General features: G+C 38.5%; 2 protein-coding genes across 9 annotated transcripts in view; both read right to left on the bottom strand.

Annotated features, from left to right (window-relative positions):
- Positions 1-14,491, bottom strand: part of fasn (fatty acid synthase) — a 77,622-nt gene extending 63,131 nt beyond the window's left edge. For 3 of the 6 annotated variants that reach the window (XM_042396393.1, XM_042396392.1, XM_042396391.1), the window contains exon 1: positions 8,862-8,952. Coding sequence is in view for 2 of the 6 variants with exons in the window: in XM_042396389.1 (XP_042252323.1) it covers positions 8,862-8,988 (127 nt within the window). In the remaining 4 variants the exon portion in view is untranslated. Of the gene's footprint in view, positions 1-8,861; positions 8,998-14,138 lie in introns of those variants that run through there. The other 3 variants (XM_042396389.1, XM_042396388.1, XM_042396390.1) reach the window with 3 other exon arrangements.
- A 2,323-nt stretch (positions 14,492-16,814) lies between these two features.
- Positions 16,815-21,954, bottom strand: part of ccdc57 (coiled-coil domain containing 57) — a 141,046-nt gene continuing 135,906 nt past the window's right edge. For all 3 annotated transcript variants that reach the window (XM_042396484.1, XM_042396485.1, XM_042396487.1), the window contains one exon: positions 16,815-17,756. In XM_042396484.1, coding sequence (XP_042252418.1) covers positions 17,539-17,756 — 218 coding nt within the window. In that variant the 3' untranslated portion in view covers positions 16,815-17,538. The remainder of the gene's footprint in view (positions 17,757-21,954) is intronic.

Genomic DNA, 21,954 nt, shown 5'->3' with positions numbered 1-21,954 from the left:
AAAAAGAAAAAAAATGGTTATAATAATCATTTGCTTATGGTGCTTAATTTGACCCATGATCACTATAAGCGATTTCCACTGTACTAACTAGCTGACGAGCCAGCCAGCCAAAGTGTGAACAAGCAAAGGAGATGTTATTGACAGCTCTTTACATACTTTGCTTTTATATGCCTCTTAAATATTTCAAAACAATCATATCACTAGGCATAGTTTATTGTTTATAATTAGTTAATGTAAGTGAAAAGGTCACATTGTGTTGATCATAATACAATTTTATATCCCTCAATTCCTCAACCTGTAGATGGATATACGAAATTTCTTCAGAAAAGGTGGCAGCTCCACCAAAGGCCAGTCAGGTGAGAAGATTTCGCCAGTTCAGACAAATACAAATTTAAACTGGTTGATCACTCATTAAGCCTCGAGTTCTTGTAAATCTGAGTTTAATAAAATAAAGTGTTTCTAAAAACAGGCAATGAGAGGGAGAGGAGAAAGATGGAGGAGACTGACAGGGCTGAAGGAGCAGGTCTGATGGAGGTTAGTGATCAAGAAGAAAGTGAATGGAAAATAACAAAACATAAGAGGTTAGCTCCATGGTTTAACTCCCAAACCTGCAAATTAAAACAAATATCACGAAAATTGGAAAAGATTTGGCATTCCACCAAACTAGAAGAATCTCGCTCAGTCTGGCAGGATAGTCTTAAATCATATAGGATGGCCCTCTGTAATGCCAGAGCCACCTATTACTCATCATTAATAGGGGAGAATAAAAACAGCCCTAGGTTTCTTTTCAGCACTTTGGCCTGGCTGACAAAGAGTCATAACTCTATTGATCCATATATTCCAGTGGCTCTGGGTAGTAATGGCTTAATGAGCTTCTTTAATGATAAAATACTAACTATTACAGACAAAATTCATCACCATCTACCCTCAACAGGCACCGATTTATCCACAAACACAGGAACCTTAGAAACAGCTGTGAAACCTGAGATATATTTGGACTGTTTTTCACCAATTGACCTTTCTGGATTAACTTCAACGATTTCTTCATCTAAACCATCAACCTGTCTCTTAGACCCCATCCCAACTAGGGTGCTTAAGGAAGTCTTAGTCTTAATTAGCACTTCTTTATTAGATATGATCAACCTGTCTTTAGTAACAGTCTATGTACCACAGTCCTTTAAAGTAGCTGTAATTAAACATATTCTTAAGAAGCCTACTCTTGATCCAGGCGTCTTAGCTAACTATAGACCTATATCTAACTTTCCATTTCTTTCAAAGATCCTCGAGAAAGCAGTCGCCAATCAGTTATGTGACTTTCTACATAACAATAGTTTATTTGAGGATTTTCAGTCAGGATTTAGAGTGTATCATAGCACAGAGACAGCACTGGTAAAAGTTACAAATGATCTCCTAACTACATCGGACAGGGGACTTCTCTCTGTGCTTGTCTTGTTAGATCTTAGTGCTGCATTTAACACAATTGATCATTAAATCCTATTACAGAGACTGGAAAATGTAATTGGCATTGAAAGAACTGCATTAAGCTGGTCTAAGTCCTATTTATCCGATTGATTTCAGTTTGTACATGTTAATGAATCCTCCATGAAGGCAAAAGTTAGACATTGAGTTCCACAAGGTTCTGTACTTGGACTAATAGTATTCACCTTGTATATGCTTCCTTCAGGTAATATTATTCGGAAACACTCCATCAATTTTCATTGTTATGCAGATGATACCCAAATATATTTATCAATGGAGCCAGATGAGACCATCGATTGCCGATCACGCCGGCGTGATCAAATGACGTGTCTGTTTCAGGATGTCATGGCATAAAAACAAAGTCACATTAAGTGTTGCTGTCAACTTCTGTCCAAAGTGCTGGCTTGAAACTCTTTGCCAGTTTTTGTTTGGTGTTGATAAACCAAGTAAAAATGGAGATACGTTGATATAAAAATCATGTTTACAAATGTGTAAAAGCGTGCAAGATGGGACGGGGCAGACGTCGCATTTATTTTATATCTTCGTCATTTTTGTCATATGACGAAATGGAAAAAATGCTTGAATCTGCTGATCGTGCTCCACAGATTCAACATTTCAGGAAGGGAGGATTGCCAACTGTGAAGAGCACCTACGGAGGAGAAATGCGGGAGAGAGAGGGAAGTGGGCGAGAGAGAGAAGCGGGAGAGAGAGAGAGAAGCGGGAGAGAGAGAACAAGAGATGTGAGGAGATATTGAGATAATTTTCCGAAGATTTGGAGTTTTTGAGTTGGAAAAATGAAGCGAACGCTTAACATAAGCCAAGCCATAAAGTTGTTTTTTCAAGAGGAAGACGCTGATGACAGCTCATTGTCGGAATCAGAGAGCAACGACCAGTTGGGTTGAGCTTTTTCTCTCAACCTAACTGTTTGAGAGAGGGGGGAGTGAGGAGAGAGACACAGAGAAGCATAATAACAACAATAATAACAATAACAGTGATAATAATAATAGAGATATGACTAATAATAATAATAGCAATACTAACCAGAGGTGTCAAGGCAAGACACCTACAACTTTTGAAGAGTGGCACAGCTGAAAAAGAAAAAAATGCCTATGGCTACCCCTGCTTTTTGTTGTAAATAGTTCTCTATAGTTTGATTTTATCTCAGTGTTACCTTTACATATTATATCTGCACTATTTGGGAACCTCACTACACTCTGGGAATGCAAGGCCTGTAATATAGTTCTATGTCTAATAGTTTATATCAACTAATTTGAAGAGTGGCATAGCTAAAAAGTAAAAAACGCCTATTGTTACATCTGCTTTTTGTTGTAAATAGATGTATATAGATTGATTTTATCTCAGTGTTACCATTATATGTTCAAATTTGCAACATGTGTTTACAATTGCAACCTTTAAAATGCTTTGTTGAACATGTTTGTGTTTCTTATAGAGAAAGTACTACAATTTTCCAAATCGGATTTTATGTATTTTGTGTGTTTTTTGGTTCAATATGATGATATAGTATGTCAAAGTGAAAAATAATTGTCTGGTCATATAGGTGATGTTGTGCTGAAAAGAAGGATACCAAACATTGGCATGTTAAACATTTTTTAAAGTGATATATAAAGGCAAATTCAAAAGTATGCAAAAACGGCCAAAATAGCCCAAGACTCCTAAGGGTTAAAGAGCTCATAGTACCCTATTATCCCACTAGAACACTGCGCTCCCTGAATGCAGGCATACTTGTGGTTCCTACAGCTTCCAAAAGTAGAACGGGAGGCAGAGCCTTCAGCAATCAGGCTCCTCTCCTGTGGAACCATCTTCCAGATTCAGTCCAGGGGGCAGACACCCTCTCTACATTTAAGAGAAGGCTTAAAACTTTCCTTTTTGATAAAACTTATAGTTAGCGCCGACCAAGCATGCCCTGGACCCGCCCTTAGTTATGCTGCTATAGGCCTAGGCTGCCGGGGGACTTCCCTTGATGCACTGAGCTCCTCTCTCCTCCTCTCCATCTGCATGTATTCATATACCATTACTGCATGTTACAAACTTGACTTCGTCCCTGGAGTTTGCACACAAAGCACCCCAAGGACCAGTCTCTGGTCTGTGGCCGTGAGGATGTCCTTCTCTAGCAGTCACTGCTGTTTGTCACTGCTGTTTGTTGTTGCTAGTCATGTATCTATTGTTATTGTTGTTCTTCCTTCTTCTCTGCCCCCTCCCACCCCCTCTTTCTTCCTCTCTAAACCCAACTGGTCAAAGCAGATGGCTGCCCACCTAGAGCCAGGTTCTGTTTGAGGTTTCTTCCCGTGAAAGGGGAGTTTTTCCTTACCACTGTTGCCAAGTGCTTGCTCACAGGGGAATTGTTGGGTCTATGTAAATTAAAGAGTTCGGTCTAGACCTGCTATGTGGAAAGTGCCCTGAGATGACACTTGTTGTGAGTTAGCGCTATATAAATAAAACTGAATTGAACTGAATTGAATATGGTGTTTTTTATTAATGACAACAAGGTGGGGCTATTGGTGCCATGGTTCAGAATGCCATGCGATTCTCATGGAGAACTTGTATACCAAGTTTAATTTCATTAAAGACAAGAGAATGGCAAAAATATCACGTTATAATGTTAATTTAACGCCCCCTTTTGATAGAATTGTATGTATGAAATTTTACACACTTGTTCAATATGACTTTCTGTACAACATTTCAAAATTTGGTTGCAATCCAATTCAGTATTGAGGAGTGATGGCCAATTAAAAGCATCAGGTCATGCCTTCAAAACAAAACGGTATGGGATATCGAAAAAGGAGCTAATAAGTTTTGTCCGGGATGCTCTTAATATAGTATGTACCAAGTTTGGTGAAGATTAGATGAAATATGTGCCAGCAAAAGCAAAAAAATGTTTATCAAAAATCCAAAATGACAGAATTTTTTTTTTTTTAGGTGGAAATGGTCTATCATGCGAATCGGAATCATCCAAGGTACACATTGTGCAAATATTGTTTTGATAAACCTTACGATTCATGAGTTATTAACCAAAATGTAAAATATGTAATAACTGACCATATGGTGACACTATTGGTATCAGGTTTTAATATCTTAAGTATTGGCACACAGGACACCTGTTTGTAAAGCATGAATACTTCAGCACTTTTAGTTTTTGAGATATCAACTTTCAAACATTCCTCCCATAGAGTTTCCATTATAAATTTTAATATTTTAAAAAAATTATATAAAATCACTGGAATACGCTAGAAAGAAGAAAAGTAACAAGGAACATTTGAATGGTTTCTGTCGCCCAAAGTATGCAAAAGTAGTCAGCGACCAAAAAAAATGAGCTTAGTACAATAAAAGCGAACATCTGCTGAGTGAGCTGCACAGATTGACAGTTGAATGGTTTTTATGGCACAAAGTATGCAGCAGTTGAAAGGAGCCAAAAAATGTATGGACGACAGAATAATAACTAGAAAATGCAATTTCTGTAGAAATTGTGTGTGATTGCTGAAAGCTGATTTAGATTGCATTACTGGAAGCTGAATTCTATTGAAAAATCTACCAAGAGTAAAATCAGCTACAGGTGGAACTGAACCTACACTCTCATGTTTATAAGTCACACATGCTACGCACCGAGCTAACATCACACAACAATGCCAGACCAGATTTTAGTGTTTAGAATTACAACTTCATGAAATATATCAGTTGTAATTTTTCAGACTATTATGTGCATGTGTCTGTACATGACAGTATCTGATGTTGTTTTTGTATGAATTGTTTTATTGTGTTTCTGAGGTGAAGACAATTTTGAACTGTAAATGAAAACTGAATGTTTGAGGTGACCAACAGTTTTAAACTGAGAAAGAGGGGTTTTATCACAAGGACTGTGTACTGCAGTCTCAATTAGCAGATTGACAGCACCTGTGGGCGTGTGCATTTTTTCACCTTCAACTCTACTGAGTTCTGCTCTAAACAGGGTTTGAACTCACAATCTTTAGATCTAAAAGGAACTCTAATGTGACATGATCTTAAACCACTGGACTACTCAGACATGCTTTATGTGACAGGAAAAGATGTGTTTAACAAGCATATCAATGTACATTTTAGGTAATGATATTTAAGAGAACTGGAGTCTAACTGAATTATTGTGTATAATAAAGATGTAAAGCAACTTTGTACATGAGAGCAATATTATGAGGAGTACTGCAATGAGTTGGTATTGAACACACAACTTTGTTGTCTAAGGGAGAAAGGTGTTCTAAACCACTGACGTGACAGACATTCCCTATTATGAGAAGAAAAAATCTCCATTTTGATGATGAAAATGTATTTGTCTCAAACTAGAGCTTGGGGCCCAGAGATTTGTGCATCATTAGTAAAAGCAATACTAGCTTACCATGAGATTCAATGATATGTGTAAAAAGTGTTTGAAGGAAGAGAGAATCTGTAAGTTAAAGAAACTGGAGTGAGAGGAGACACACATCTCATTGACTGTATTGCAGTCAATGAGAGCGGGACAGGGACTCCCTATCAATTAAGGTTTAGATCTCGAAAACTATAAGTCCAATGTGAAATGTATTTACATTTGGAATTTTTTTCTGGTCTAAAAATATCTGTGCTCTCCACTGTGCCTGATCACATTACACAATGGTGTGACTTGACAGCAGCTGTAAAACCCCTGACTTTGGACTTAAATTGCTGCAAAACTACTAAAAATATCACTTAACAATCTGATAACTTTGAAAATTCAAAGTTATGTGAACATTTTATAGTCTGAATGGCATCTGTAGGATAAGGAACGTCCATGCAGTTGAGTCTCAAAGTGACAAAGGCTCCAACTCAGTTTGACAGTTAGACTGCCATTATAAATTTTAATGCTTTAACAAAATATATAAAATCACTGTAAGATGTTACAATAAAATACAATACAAGCAAACATCTGCTGAATGAGCTGCACAGATTAAAATTGCTTTCAGCAATCATACAATAATAAAGATTTGAAGAACAAAACTAGAAAACTGTCTAGAAAATGCAATTTCTGAAGAAACTGCATGTGATTGCTGAAAGCTGATTTAGACTGTACTGCTGAACGCTGAATAGTATTGAAAAATGTAAAATTGCACATAGGTGAAATTAAATTTACTATCTCACATTTGTAAGACAGCCATGTTATGCACTGAGCTAACACATCGAACAGCATGATATACTATGATATGAGGAGAAATGCACTGAGCTGGTATGGAACCCAGAATCTGGTAATTTACCAAGGAAAGCTGACCATTAACAAGGCTTAACCACTGAGCAAGCTAGGGATCCCTGAAACACAGAGAACAAATTCACATTTTGTTGAGGAAAAATTGATTTGCCTAAAACAAAGCTTCTAAAGTCAGAAATTTGTATATCATTAGTGGGAGGAGATCTTGCAGAACATGAGGATGTATAACATGTACAAAGTGTTCGAAGAAAGAGAGAACCTGTAAGTTTAAGAAACAGGAGTGAGAGGAGATTAACAGCCTGCAGACTATATTGCAGTCAGTGAGAGTGTGACAGTGACTCCCTATCAATTAAGGTTTAGATCTCAAAAACTATAAGCCCCAATACAATTTCTGAAGAAATTGTCTGTGATTGCTGAAAGCTGATTTACATTGCATTGCTGGCGAATAGTTCTGAAAAATCTAGGGTAACATTTCCTCTGGGTGGGATTGAACCTGCAACCTCATGTTTGTGAGGCAGACATACTAAGCTACCGTCACACAACAATGTGAATTCAGATTTCTCCATTTAGACTTTTAATTGTATGAAAAATACCTAATTTTTTAATAGTTTTCTTGACAATAATGTGTGTGTTTGTTATATTTTTTTCATATGTATTGTTTGTTTGCGTTTGTGAGATAAAGACAGTTTTGAATTGTGAATGAAAACTGAAGGGTTGAGGTCACTAAGAGTTAAAAACAGCGAAAGAGAGGGGGAGAGGGGTCTTATCAGAAGGATTGTTTAGTAATCTCAATAAACTGATAAACAGGAGCACCTGTGTGTGTTCCATTTTTTTCACCATCAATTGCACTGAGTGGTGCCCTTAGCAGGGTTCGAACTAACAACCTTTGGATCTAAAAGGGACAAAGAGGTGGCATGATGAATATCATATAAATATTCTACATAATACGTATAGAATATTTATTTAAAATCACTGACACAAATACAAGCCCACATCTCCTGAATGAGCTGCACAAATGGAAAAGGGCCAAAAAAGAAAATACAATTTCTGTAGAAATCACATGTGATTACTGAAAGCTGATTTTGATTGCATTGCTGGAAGTTAGGCTAATGGTATTGAAAAATCTAACTAATCTAACCTAATCTAATCTAACATGTCACACAACAATGTGAATTCAGATTTCTCTGTTACTCCTGACACTTTTCTTGGCAATTATGTGTATGTGTTTGTGCATGCAAATATCTGATGTTGTTTTTGTACGTATTGTTTGTGTTTGTGAGATAAAGACAGTTTTGAATTGTGAATGAAACCTGAATGTTGTGCTGTGTGCTTCTGTATTTATTTCACCATCAGCTCAAATGAGTGCTGCCTTTAGCAGGGTTTGAACTCACAACCTTTGGATCTAAAAGGGACACAGAAGTGGCCTGATCTTAAACCAGTAGACTACTCAGACACACTTTGTTACAGGAAAAAATGACTTAAACATGCATTTCAGGTAATAATATTAAATCGCACTCAAGTCACATTGAATGATGGTACGTGATAATATCCAAAGCAACTTTGTTCATAAGAGCAATATTATGAGGAGCACTGCAAAGAGCGGGTATCAAACTCAGAAGCTTTTCATCTAATGGGGACAGCAGACCATGAGAACAGTGTTCTAAACCACTAAGCCATCAGACAATCCCTGAAATGGGAGAAAAAGTTCCCATTTTGTTAGGGAGAAATTTATTTGCCTAAAACTAGAGCTTGTAGCCCAGAGATTTGAACATCATTAGTGGCAGCAGGATTAGTTTACCATGAGAGTGTATATGTGTACAAAGTGTTTGAAGGAAGCATTCACACTAATTATAAGAATAAATAAGAAGATAATGAGAATAAACTCTTTATTGCTGACAGCAATCACACAGTAAAGATTTGAAGAACAAAACTGTGAATCCTTTCAGCATTAACACTAATAATAAAGATCTGAAGAACAAGTGTGAATGCTTCAGCATGCATCAGCATCCACACTAAATAATAACGATTTGAAGAACAGAAGTGTGAATGCATCAGCATTCACACTTCTTCTAATAAGCCATTTGATCAAACAAAGCTGTCATTCTCTGCTCCATGTGGCACAGAAATGCATTTCTGACCCTGAGCAATCAATCAAATTCAGCTTTAGAAGTGGACTCACCTGGTGTCCACCGCCGGTCGTCCTCTGTCACCATGTCCACTCCATTGATGAGGTTTTCCCAGAATTCCTCCAGGTTGTTGGATTCAGGCAAACGGCCTGATATCCCTGCTATGACTATCTCATCCATGCTGAATTACTGTGAACGGAAAGAGAGAAATGTGTCAACAATAAGAGGCGTAGACATTTTTATACACACTGATGGATGTGATCAGTACTATTTTAGCTGATCCAAACAGGTGAAAATCAAATTCTAAATTCAAACAGGCATGCTATTCTGTATTTAAGATGAACACTATGCCTTGAGGGCTTCCCCTTAAATATTGATAATTTGTATCAGCATTTGAGAAGCTCAAAAGTCAGTGCATATTTTTTTATTCATTTTTATACATGCACATACACACGGGAAGACAGCATGGCTGCTACCTTAACATACCTAGTCTTGTCTAAAAATGATCTAACTACAAAACTAACTGTAATGGGAACAGCGAGAGGAGCTCCAAAGCTCTCAGCTCTGGTGTTGAATGGTAGCGAAGTTGGCTAAGCTACTGTACTTTTGAACCAGACACTGGTACAATCTCCTCTACTATCCAGTGTTATTGACTCTCAGCTGACAGTGCTGTCAGCAGCTGGGCAGGACAGGCTCTGTGGTGCGCTTGGATTTTAATGCTGTTCTGCAGGTGAACTGGACTGTTCTGTAACTGGACAGCAGCCATATTTATAAAAACAAATAAAATAAAGCAGGGACAGGAACAAATTAAAATACATAAATCAAATATCATTAGCGGACACAAATGATGTAGCCTCCTCAACATTCTGCACAAACAGCATCCAGATAAATTTAGTCTTATGTCTAAGATTATTATTTTCTAATGTACTATTGAAGAAATATCAGACTGTACTACCCTACTATTCTATTCTAAATCTGGAACCACTTAGTTAAACTGAATACAAGCTTTAACCAATGGCTAAAGCTTTTCTTTGCATCATTTACAGAATATCCCATTTTGATTATTGAAAACAAAAATCACACTAAATCTTAACACTAAATATTTTTTAATTGCAAAGCTTCACAAATTGTTAAATCTGCCTCTGGATCCTAGTCTGTATTTTTAAAAATGCCCTCTCTTGCAAATGAAATCCTATAATAATAGAATTTCTGAATACATGTGTGGCTTCCCAGTAAGCTGATATTTTGGATTGCTAGCTCGCTGAATACATCAGTCACATTTCATCAGTGCAATACTCACTGATCTATTGTACAAATAATACAGTCAGTCAGCTGATGCAACAGGAAAATGTGGAATAGCCAAATGCTTTGAATTTTTTTATTACAACAAAGTGTGAAATGTGATTTTTTTTTAAAAAGGTCCTTCTGGCAGTAATTCTATTGTATTAATTCACACTACAGATGCTTCAGTATTGAAGTATACAGTATGTAACTGTGTTGGAATCGACTGGCAGGTTTAGAGAAGAGTGGTCCCTCTGAGCATGCACGAAAGAGCAATTACAGCAGACAATGTAGTCTGTGTACATGAGTGCACAAATCCATGTTGTAGTGTGTGTGTGTGTGTGTGTGTGTGTGTGTGTGTGTCTTGGTCTTTGTTCCTTGTTTCTAGGCCAAGCCTTTTCGTGTCAACAAGGCCAGACTCTTCCGTCAACCAATGAGCTAGCAGCTTGGGACAGAGCGACTCTAAAGTAAAGCATGTCACATTCTCAAAGAAGTCGTCCTTCCATCATCCTACCCTTATAGAATACTTCAGAGATGTTCAGAGCACACTGCACACCACAAACCTCCAGAACACCTTCATATGGGTGGGTCATTATCATCTTGGAAGAGAGCAGACCCGCCCATCAGGACAGAGATGTTCAATCACAGGATAAAGGCAGTCATGCAAAATAACTGCATTCTCTTCTCACCACACATGCACTCAACCAGTTGTCGAGAATAACTGAAAAATGACTATGGTTTTTGCTAAACACTCAAATGTGCATTATGGTATTCCTGTCTTTGCAGCTGTCAAACTATTCTTTATGAAGGTCTCAAACTGTTGGTTTCTGTTTCAGTATCTAGAAGTCTAAGATTCACAAAGGTCAGATAATGTGGTAGACAGAATGAGGGATATAATATTTTTAATTTTTCATTTCTAAATGTAAAAATGCAGGCCATGACAATCAATCTATAAGCCTAGGTAGCAGCACTGATGATAAATTAAACAACAAAATATCATAATTAACAGAGACGTATTTTGAAACACATGATCTATGAACATCAACATTCTGGATATTAGACTGCTTAGCACATCCAGCTGTCCCGGACTCTTCTGTGGATCAGTAGCTGAAGGGATTTTGGCTCGAGGATGCACTGGCCTGGGATTAGACCTGATGATGCACCTTCAGTACAATATCTAGCCTTACATGACCCTGATCACACACTAACACCCTGCACATGACTGTGAGCTGCAAGTTGGGCTGGTCAATACACATATCTATACAGTTATTCAGCACTCGATAAACTGGTGTGTCTGCCCACTGCTGCCTCATGCTGTAATGACTGTTATTACAAATTATATTCAACAAAGATGACTATCTTCATTGTCTTCTACAGTTATCCCTTACTGCACTCCCACCAGCCCTAACATTCTGAATATTAGACTGTTTGACTCATACAGCAGCACCCCACAACAAGATCTGACTTGTCACACAGTCATGGACCGAACACAATACAGACAAAAGCTAAACTATATCACATGATACTCTTCCTTGAAGAAGATAAACTTGTTCCTGGATTGCAGAGTTAAAGCCAGATCAGTTTCTCTTTCATACACACTTAGTCTCCCTAAAGGAACAAAACTTGTGAAAACACATTTCATATCCTCCAACTGACATGAGTAGAATGTCTCATCTACAAGTTAAAATTAACTCATTCACAGTACTTCTATGTGATTTAATGTTTTTTTTCTTTGCTCCATCTGAAAAGTGCCCTGAGATAACATCTGTTGTGATTTGAAGCTATATAAATAAAACTGACTTGACTTCACTTGACTTGACCACTTTGGCCTCCAAAAACTGTTCGTTAGGCACCGCAGCAAAACAGACAATCAGTCATGGCAAGTCACTGTCAGCCAACATACACACACACAGAGTGACTGAGACCTGAATGACAAACTAGATTCAATAATCAGGTCGTATCTAACGTTATAATATTAGTCAAAAGTTAAGTTGCTTTCTACAAGAGAGCTAGTGTTTTTTTTCATATTTTTTTTCGAGTAACTTCTGTTCATCACTTGTAAAATGAAACAGCCTGTGCAGTTAAATGAATCGATCTTAATTAACAGTAAAGAGCTACAGTATTAAATAAATAGTCTTGCATTATGTTTGAATCATTATTGTTCAGAGAATGTGGAGCTTAACAGTTCATTTATGGATTTAGTAAAGTTCTGGTGAGGATGTTAGGCTTACAGGTCCAATGTGTAGAATTTACTGGCATCTAGTGGAACGGACTTGGCAGAAATGGAATATAATATTCATAAGTATGTTTTAATTAGTGTATGATCACCTGAAAATAAGAATTGTTGTGTTTTCATTACTTCAGGCACTTTCCCCTCCAGGATTACTTTCCTCTCTCTGTCATGTCACCATCACTCTGGCTCAGCTGAACTTTCCAGTAAAAAATGTAAGTTTCTCAGTGTTACTGTCAGTTGCCTTAGAAAGTTGGATTTGTTCGGGTTTCTGTGTTTCTGACGGAGAACCTGCTGCTTTTGGTTAACACCACATCTCGGTAGGTTTACTTAACTCAATCCACAAAATCCTATATAGTTTACATTTTTTGTTTATTTTAAACAGATTAGCAGCAACACACACACACACACACACACACACATACACACACTCCATTCAGTGAGTGTATCCTTATAGCTGTCCTCTTTTCAAAACAGATATGTTACGTGTGTGTGTGTCCCGCACACAGTAACGTTAAATGTGAGCCTACGCATATAATATCAATCTAGATAATGTTATATATCTGGATTTCAGTCCAAGACAAATGTTATTGAATCATTGCAGCTAAAACGTTAGCAACCCGAATCAGCTGTATATTTGCTGTCTTGAGCACACCCCTCCTACTGCAAACGAATGACTTAAAACACTCACTCAGTGACTGTTTCCCTGTGAACGAATGACTTGAATCACTCACTCATGGATTAATAATTTTAAACATATAAACATACTTATGTGTTACATTTTGCTTTAAAAAGTTAGGAAAGTAATGTTAGGAAAGCAAAGTTGAGTCTGATGTTGCCTTACACATAAAAGAATGATCCCAGTTTCTTCCACACAGTGAGGCATACAGTTTATTAAACACTGGTATCAGATCAGTACTTGGTATCGGCTGATACCCAAAGTCCAGGTATCTGCATCGGTATCGGGACTGAAAAAGTCGGATTGGTGCATCCCTAAATCTTACACACTGGACCCTTCAGACTGCAGTGCTAGAGGACTTATTATTATAATTTGATTATTTATTAATTATATAAATATAAATATAAATATATTTAAGATACATTACCTGTAAAAGGTTTGGGCACTCCTTGATGGGAAGGTGTGTCCAAAATATATTTAAGAATATGTCCATCCTGTTAAACCCATCTGTTAATGTGAGCACGAGTCTTCACACAAACAGACTACAACATAACTTTCAGACTGAAAATATATTTTAGCCATGATCCAAGAATCACTTTCTGTTTATTACTTGTTTGATTCTAACTGCCTGTAGGCTATTAAACACATACTCCTACAATATAAAACATTTTAGGTCAGTTAAAAGGAAGGGAAAAAGAGACGTTATCAGCAAATTCATCAAAAAATGATGCAGACTGGGCAGGAGGAAGAGATGGGCGAGAGCAGAGTGAGAGGCTGCTGAGAGCGGAAGGCGACAGACAACAAACTCACAGGGGGAAGATATACGGAAATGTGATACGGAGAAAAACTGAATGTGAGTGATGAAGACCTGGGTCAGAAAAATGAGACAATAAGAATGATAGAGGGACAGACACAGAAACTGATTGAAAGAGATAAAGACAGAGAGACACTGCCCCATTTCTGGAATAAGTTTCAGCTGTTTGACCTAAACCTGTTAAAATAAAAATTTGATTATAATTTTTTACAGCCTTATATTCAGCTTAGTTTGCTATCGTTTTATCTCGATAAAAGAGAAGTGACGCATAATAGCAGTGACGACGTTATCCGAAAACCATAGCTAATAGCGATTAGCGATCTTACCTGTGTTGTCTACACCGGTTTGCTCCCCAAATATCACGAATTGAAACTACTTGGTGAGATGTTAGCACTTGTTTGGCATGTATTCTCTTCGTTATTTCCGTTATGATGGTAGGGAGGAATCGCTGTCTCTGTCGTTTCCCTGTCTATACAACGTTAGCATCCGTTCTTCTTTGAATCTTTTTTCTCTGATGAATTTAAATGTCTCACATTCTTCCTGGCCACGCCACATGGGCTGACGGCTTGGCTTGGCCGCATAGTCCAATGAGAAAAGAGGCAGAGCTCCCGGATCCAGCCAGTGATGAAGTAATTCGTTGAACGCCCCCGTAGTCACAGAGAGAAAAAAAGAAAATGTTTAGACGGGGTTACTAGAGTTCAAACGAATTCTGTTCTCGGCCGGACCGGCACTGTCATTCTCGCTGCTCCGCCCGGCTGGACGACCAGACTGCAGGCAGCAGCTGCATATGGCTACAAAATGTCATGAAATAATAATAATATAGCTTAAAAATAAAGTTGGACTAAACGCTGGATGCCACATCTGACGCCAGCCAAATGATATCTTTATTACATAGTTGCACTGGATCTTAATGCAACAACATATGAAATTGTGTTGCTCTCTAGGCTAGGATATTACTTTTTTTAATATTTATTTTTCATCATACTGGTTATCCAAAGACATACAAGCCAGTGGAAACTCTAAATTGACGTGCGTCCTTCTTGCCCGATGAAGTAACCTTGGCTCTGCATGGGTGAATGTTAGGTGCGAAATGCTAGTGACCACCAACAAACCATGGTGAACTTACCTGTAATTCATCGATGTATGAATAATTTTTACGGGTTGTGGAGCTTGTGGCACTCAAAACTCAAAGGGGCTTCATTTCGAAAATGTCTGATTTGACAGGCTTCAATGGGTAACACTGGTACAAATGGTATATTGAGAAATGTACCTGAGCAATGTTCAAGTCAAAACTTTCGAAATATTGTGCAGGACTCAGCAAAATTATTTCTCAAATATTTGTCAGCAGCTGATGGAAGGTAATGCTTTTTGATCACTGACTGTCCAATCTGGCAGGGCTTTCAACTTTTCCTCAATTAGTTTTCATCATGAGATGTGGACCTGTCTACAACCATTCTAGCAGCTGCACAGTGTTGTGCTTTGAGCTTACTAAATGCTCACATAAGCATAATAACGTGTTCACAATGATAATATGTTGATGTTTAGCAGGTATATGCATCGAGTACAAATTAAGAGAAAATTTTGACCTGCTGGTGGTGTAATAGGAAAAGTCAGAGGATCATGAAAGTCAGCAACATTCATAATGTGGGCACCACAAATGTCAGTACAAAATGGCATGGTAATCATCAATATTTGTTGAGACATTTCAGTCTGAATCAATGTGGTGGACCAACTAAGCAACAGAACAAAACTGCCATCCCTACAAGTCGAGGTGAGAGTTTGGTTTAAATAAACTGTAAATTAGCACAAATAGGATTTGGCCTGTGTCCTGTCCTATTATGAACATTTGTCTTACTTTAATAAATAAAACAATAATTGATCGTTTAAATAGTAATAGTGTGCTTTGTCACATCCATCAACAATTATATTTTGATCACTGTAGGTTTACAACACAGATCTAGCCTATAGATAATAAACTCTTAAACATCTGCTTTTTCTTCTTGCCCTCAAATAGAAGACTGTGAACCTTTACCATTCTCACGTTCACACTTGCCAATAAGCAGCCATCAGTGACACCAGCATTTAACATTACATAACTTTACATCAAACATAAATGTACAGACCAGCGTCTGCACCATCACACATCGGTTACACGCACGCGCGCGCGCGCGCGCGCGCGCACACACACACACACACGCAGTACTCTGAATGACATGTCAATTGGCCAATACCGTAGCGGGGGTGTGAGGCTTCATCCAATCACAATATAAGGGAGGGTGTTGTTCGGAGATAGCGTGATTAAAGGGCGGGGCCCGAGTGATGACGAAGCCAGGAAAGCTGGTCTGACTTCTTGGGGTTACTGGAGTTCAGTATTTCAGGCAGCATGATGTTCTAAGGAAATATTTTTTTCCTAATGACCTACTGTGGCAGCACAGTGATAACAGGCTTTAGAAGCACACAGTGACTCCGTGATAAACAGTGAACCAGGCTCAAATTAAGTTGCACTTTTTCATTCATGGACTTGCTTGATAATCACATTAATGCAAGTGAATGTATGAAATTCATTGCATAGTCCATGTTGTTCAATAGAAATTAATTGTAATAATTAATTTCTTTATGAGTCACATTATTTCTGAGACATTGGATAGCTTTAACAAGTCCCATTAAATGATGCTGGTAGAGAGATGAAATTTTAATCAGCATGAATTAATGTTTTTTTTCTGAAAGTATAGTATAATTCTGTTTATCTTAGTGGTACCTAAAGCAATGATGATCTACCAACTAGATTGTGGTGATTTTTTAAATTATTCAGGGGATATTTCATGCCTTTATTAGATATTGGATGACAGGAAATGAGTGGAGAGAAAGTGGGGATGACATGCTGCAAAGGTTCCTCAGGCATACGAACCATGGGACTTTTTGGGCAGACATTAGCTTATTTTCCCTAATGAGTTGTTGTTAGATTTGCATGTGTTGCAATTTAGTTCAATCAGTTTGACAAATCTTGGGACTGTTTTTTTATTTTGAGAAAAAGAAAACATGAAAGGTAAATAAATTATGCAATTACAGATAGAACAACCTTGAACAATACATACATTTAAAATATCGAGGATTAACTCACACAATCACACACACAAAACACAATTACATTAAAGCCTTAAGGTGTATTTTTATTGTGGCTGTCACTGATTAACTAACATGAGCTCAGATGTTGGAAGGAAGGAAGGAGTTGAATATAAAAACATATTCTTACATTGAACACATCATACTAAAGTTTAATTAAGATTTTTTTGATTTGGTATCTGAAACATTCCTGGATTTGGAGTGCATTTCTGTTGTTGGTGATTGTACTCTTGTGTGTACTATGCCATCAGGATAATTTAGATGAAGTTATAATCACATAGAAATTCTACAGATATTGGCTTTAAAAGAGTCCCCCACTTCCATAAATGTGGGCAATTCAGACTTAAAATGAATGGTCCAAATCATAGCAGCAGAGGACAAAATGTCCTGACTTTTGGTTCTTAGTATGGGTCAAGCTTCAGTAAAAGTTGGATCATACTCCTACAATGCATCTTAATATCTGAGATTATGATGGCATCGTCAAAGTATTTTGTCAGACTCAACAAAGCTCCTCCGGAGCCATAGAAAACTTTATACAACTGTTTTCACAGGCTGTTTGACTCCCCATGATAGTATACTGACAGATTTTCCTCTGTGTTTGTGTCATTCTTTAACATTGTAGTTTCTGATCTTGCTTATCCTGTTGGGGGCTCCAGGTCTGCTGGTCTTGGTAGTATTAAATGGTGTTTTAGAGGGGTTCCTCCTCTGCTGGACCTTGGCTGGGGGATGGCTCTGAATGGGAGCACTGATACCGTACACCGTCATCTGTACTCCAGCACCACCAGGCTCAGCCACCTCCCCACTGCTCCGTTCACCTTCACCTTTAGGTGCAGACAAGAAAGGTGCATTATTAATGCCATTTTCATTTGCTGGTATCTTTCAATCAACCAAGTTTAGGTTAACATTTGTAGGTGTCAGTGGCAGGAAAATGTAGATACTTCACTTAGATAAACATTATAATTACATAACCTTCATTTGGCAGATGCTTTTGTCCAAAAGCAACTTGCATTTTTTCCTACTATACAAATTTGGAGCAATATGGGGTTTAGTGTCTTGCTCAAAGGCACTTCAACATGTGGACAATCTACCTTGCCTATCCAGCTATGGGGTTGTGAATGAGAGGAGGGGATTCTGCCCTTCCTACCACTCCCCCACACTGGTGAAAACAGTCAAGGGAAGGAAAGATGTACTCAAAACCTTCACCATACTGGACAGTAAGAGACTAAGAGCACAGATCTCCAAATTAGGCTTTCAGGCACTCTGTAAATATTTTAACACCTCCTCAACAACTCCGGACAATAGAGTTTGGTGTAGATTCAGTTGTGGACCAAGGACTGTTTTTAAAAGCTTTCTTAACATCACTGCTACACCTACTTTAACCCATGGGTGACTATCTGTATGTGTATTTTGATGCACATTAAGATCCAGACAAAGATTAAATACCCTTTTCTTTCTTTCATTGCTGTTTCCACATTGCAATTGTACAGTATCTCCTTGCTCAAAATGAAATAAGAGGGACTTCTATCTAATCTTTACTCATACAGCTGTTAAATATCTGTAATAAACTTGATGATCAAGTGTACCAAGTTTGTCTGGTCTGATCTGGCAGCCGCTCTGGTTGAGCAACTGTTCCCTGAACAGCTAACAGAGACTATACCCTCTGAAATTTCACCAACATTGCCACACATTGGGTAACATCCCTCACACCATCTGTCCTTCACTGATCCAATGACTGCAACTGTGTTCACGCTGGGTGGAGGGATTGTGCATTTTTAACAAGGTGATATTCTGTGGACTTACCATAAAGTCAAGTCAAGTCAAATCAGGTCAATTTTTATTTACATAGCCCAATATCACAAATCACAAATTTGCCTCAGGGGGCTTTACAATTTGTACACCACACAACATCCTATATCTGTAGAACCTTGATTCCAATAAGGAAGAACGCCCCCCAAAACTCTTTTAACAGGGAATAATGGAAGAAACCTCAGGAATAGCAACAGAGGAGGGATCCCTCTTCCAGGACAGATAGAGCAGTGGGGAGAGCACACATCCCTGAGGGGCACCAGTACTGACTGTCTGGGTGCTGGATATGATTTTCCCCAGCCTCACCTGCTTCTTCCTGTCAGGGAGTTTGTGATCCACTGAGAGGTGGAGGCAGGACAGTGACCTGCATGAGTTTGGAGATGAGGACTTCTGGGATAATGCTGAATGCCGAGCTGAAGTCCACGAACAGGATCCAGAGACACCAAAGTTCGATTTCAGTCAGTCTATGACTATACAATGATCAATGGTGTCAAGGCTACACTGAGCTCCAGTAGTAGACGCACAGAGGTCGAATTCAATCCATAGCGAGTAGAACATCGTTCACCACTCTGATAAGAGCAGTTTCAGTGGAACGATAGGTCCTGAAAGCAGATTGAAAAGGTTTGAACAGATAACTGTTTGATATATGAGTTGAAAGTTGCTTAGACACAACTCACTCTAGTACTTTTGAAAAGAAGTAATTGGTCAATAGTTATTAAGACAGCCTGGCTCAAGGTGAGGTTTCTTAAGTAGAGGTTTAACCACAGCCATCTTAAAGTGTCTGGGGACAATGGTAGTAATAAGTGATAAATTAAGAATATTCAGCATTATAGGTCCCAGAGAAGGCCAGACAGCTTTGAAAAGTTTAGTGGTTAGATGCTGCAATCTCAGACCATTTCTGTATATTTTTTAGTATGACATGGCTCCCCAGGCATGCCAATGCAGTCAGAACCACAAATAAGCATTATAATAATAATATAATTATTATTGACAGCCTTGCACCCTTAAATACCAAATAGGTATCTGTAACACCAAAAGCTTCTTGAAGGAAAGGGGTAAGAATAACAATGCTAAAGAGAGCCTGTCAGAAGGCTGAGGGTAAGTGGTGGAAGGCCAAGTTGCTGGTTCACCTCGAGATCTTTAAAAATGCACTCAAAAACTATAAAAAAGAAATAAAACTATCTAGACAGTCCTATATTTCTCAGAGAATACACAATAACCAAAATAATGCTTAATTTCTATTCTCCATGTTTGATGAACTGCTAAACCCAGCAAGATGAATTCCTGCTGAGCTTTTCTCACGACTTAAATGTCATGAATTTCCCACCTTCTTCCTGGAAAAAGTTTCTGATATTGGAAAAAAAATCTAACAATTACACATATTGATGAATCTGGTCTGTCTCTGACCCTATATCATCATACCACTGTGGGCACAATGTATTTTTTTCACCTATTACCTTGAATGATCTGGAAGAGGTGATACACCAACTAAAGTCCTCCACCTGCTCCCTTAACCCTTGACAATTTCCCCTTACTTAGTAAAATACTTGAAAAGGCTGTCTACAAACAGCTGCATAGTTATCTATCACTCCGCAATCTGTATGATGTGTATCAGTCTGGTTTTAGGACCAGTCATAGCACTGAAACAGCACTTATGAAAGTAGTAAATGATCTAAAGATCAACAGCTCTGCAAACAAACTTTCCATTTTAGTATTATTGGACATGACTGCTGCCCTTGACACCACTGATCATGACATTTTACTCAGAAGATTGGAAAATTCAGTTGGCCTATCTGGCCATGTCATTAACTGGCTCTCCTCCTGTCTAACAGGCAGGACATTCTCTGTGTCTCTTGGCAACTTTAAATCTTACAACTTCAACATCTGTTGTGGGGTCCCACAAGGCTTAGTTCTGGGTCAGTTACTGATGCTGCTGATACTGCATGCTGATGATACACAGTTGTATACACTGCATACCTAAAACAATACAACCACCTATACACAGTCACTCACTTTAAATGCTGCTTCTCACCTAACACTGATCAGACACAGCTGCAGGGGATTATCCTAATTAGTACACACAGCGGTAGCCATGTTTACGGTGGGTGCAGCAGGACAAAAGCAGGAATAATGAGAGGAAAAAGACATTTGTTGGCAACACTTATTGGACATTGAAAAGGGACTTATTGTGATGGCTTGAGTGCAGGGTGATACTATAACAAATACAGCACATCTTGTTGGGTGTTCCAGGTCGGCAGTCATTAGCACATTCTATAAGTTTTCAAAGGAAGGACTCCCGAAAAACCGCAGAAAGGGACATGGGTGCTTATTGCTTATTGGACAATGAGCAAACTAAAGCTAATATGTCTGGCCCAAGCGCAAAGAAGAGCAACTGTAAGGGACCTCATGGACAGAATGAACACTGGCTCTCATAGAGAATTGTTAGAACACAAGGTAGAGTGCTGCCTTGATCAGCTTGGTCTCTGTAGCAGACCCTCAGTCAAAATGCCAATGATGCGACCTCACCACCACAGAAAATGCCTACAATAGGCCCTTGACCATCAGAACTGGACATTGGAGGATTGGAAAAAGGTGGTCTGGTCTGATAAGTCACATTTCTTCTTGGATGAGGTCAACTGACAGATCAAGGTACGTCGTCTACCAGGTGAATAGATGGTGGCTGGATGCATAGTTGCAAGAAGGCAAGCAGGCGGAGGCAGCGTTATGGTCTGGGCCTTTTTCTGCTGGGAAACGTTGGGTGTTTGAATTTACCCACTACAAACACTGAGTTCGGGGTATTGTCTTGGCCTGCAAATTCACCAGATCTCAACCACATACAGCATCTGTAGGATGTGTTGCAAAAACAAGTCCAATCGGGGGAGGGGGGGGGGGGGGCCTTTGCATTTTACATGACTTAAAGGATCAGTTAATAACATCTATACTAATACCAGTCAAGTCAAGTCAAATTTATTTATATAGCACATTTCATACAGCAAGCATAAACTAAAAGTAAGTACCAAACACCACAGAACACTTTGAGGCATCTTGTGGAGTCCATGCCTTGATGGATCACGGCTGTTTTGGTGGCACCTACACCAAATTAAGAAGTTGGTGTGTTGAATTGTGTGTAATTGGATGTAATTTATGCCATGTAATGTCTTGTATTTTATCTGGTCCCTGAGTCTGGAATAAAATATGAATTGCATTTGCCCT

Source organism: Thunnus maccoyii, chromosome 20 (genome assembly GCF_910596095.1).
Source record: "Thunnus maccoyii chromosome 20, fThuMac1.1, whole genome shotgun sequence".
Taxonomy (NCBI): domain Eukaryota; kingdom Metazoa; phylum Chordata; class Actinopteri; order Scombriformes; family Scombridae; genus Thunnus; species Thunnus maccoyii.
This window is presented reverse-complemented; position numbering and strand designations above follow the sequence as displayed.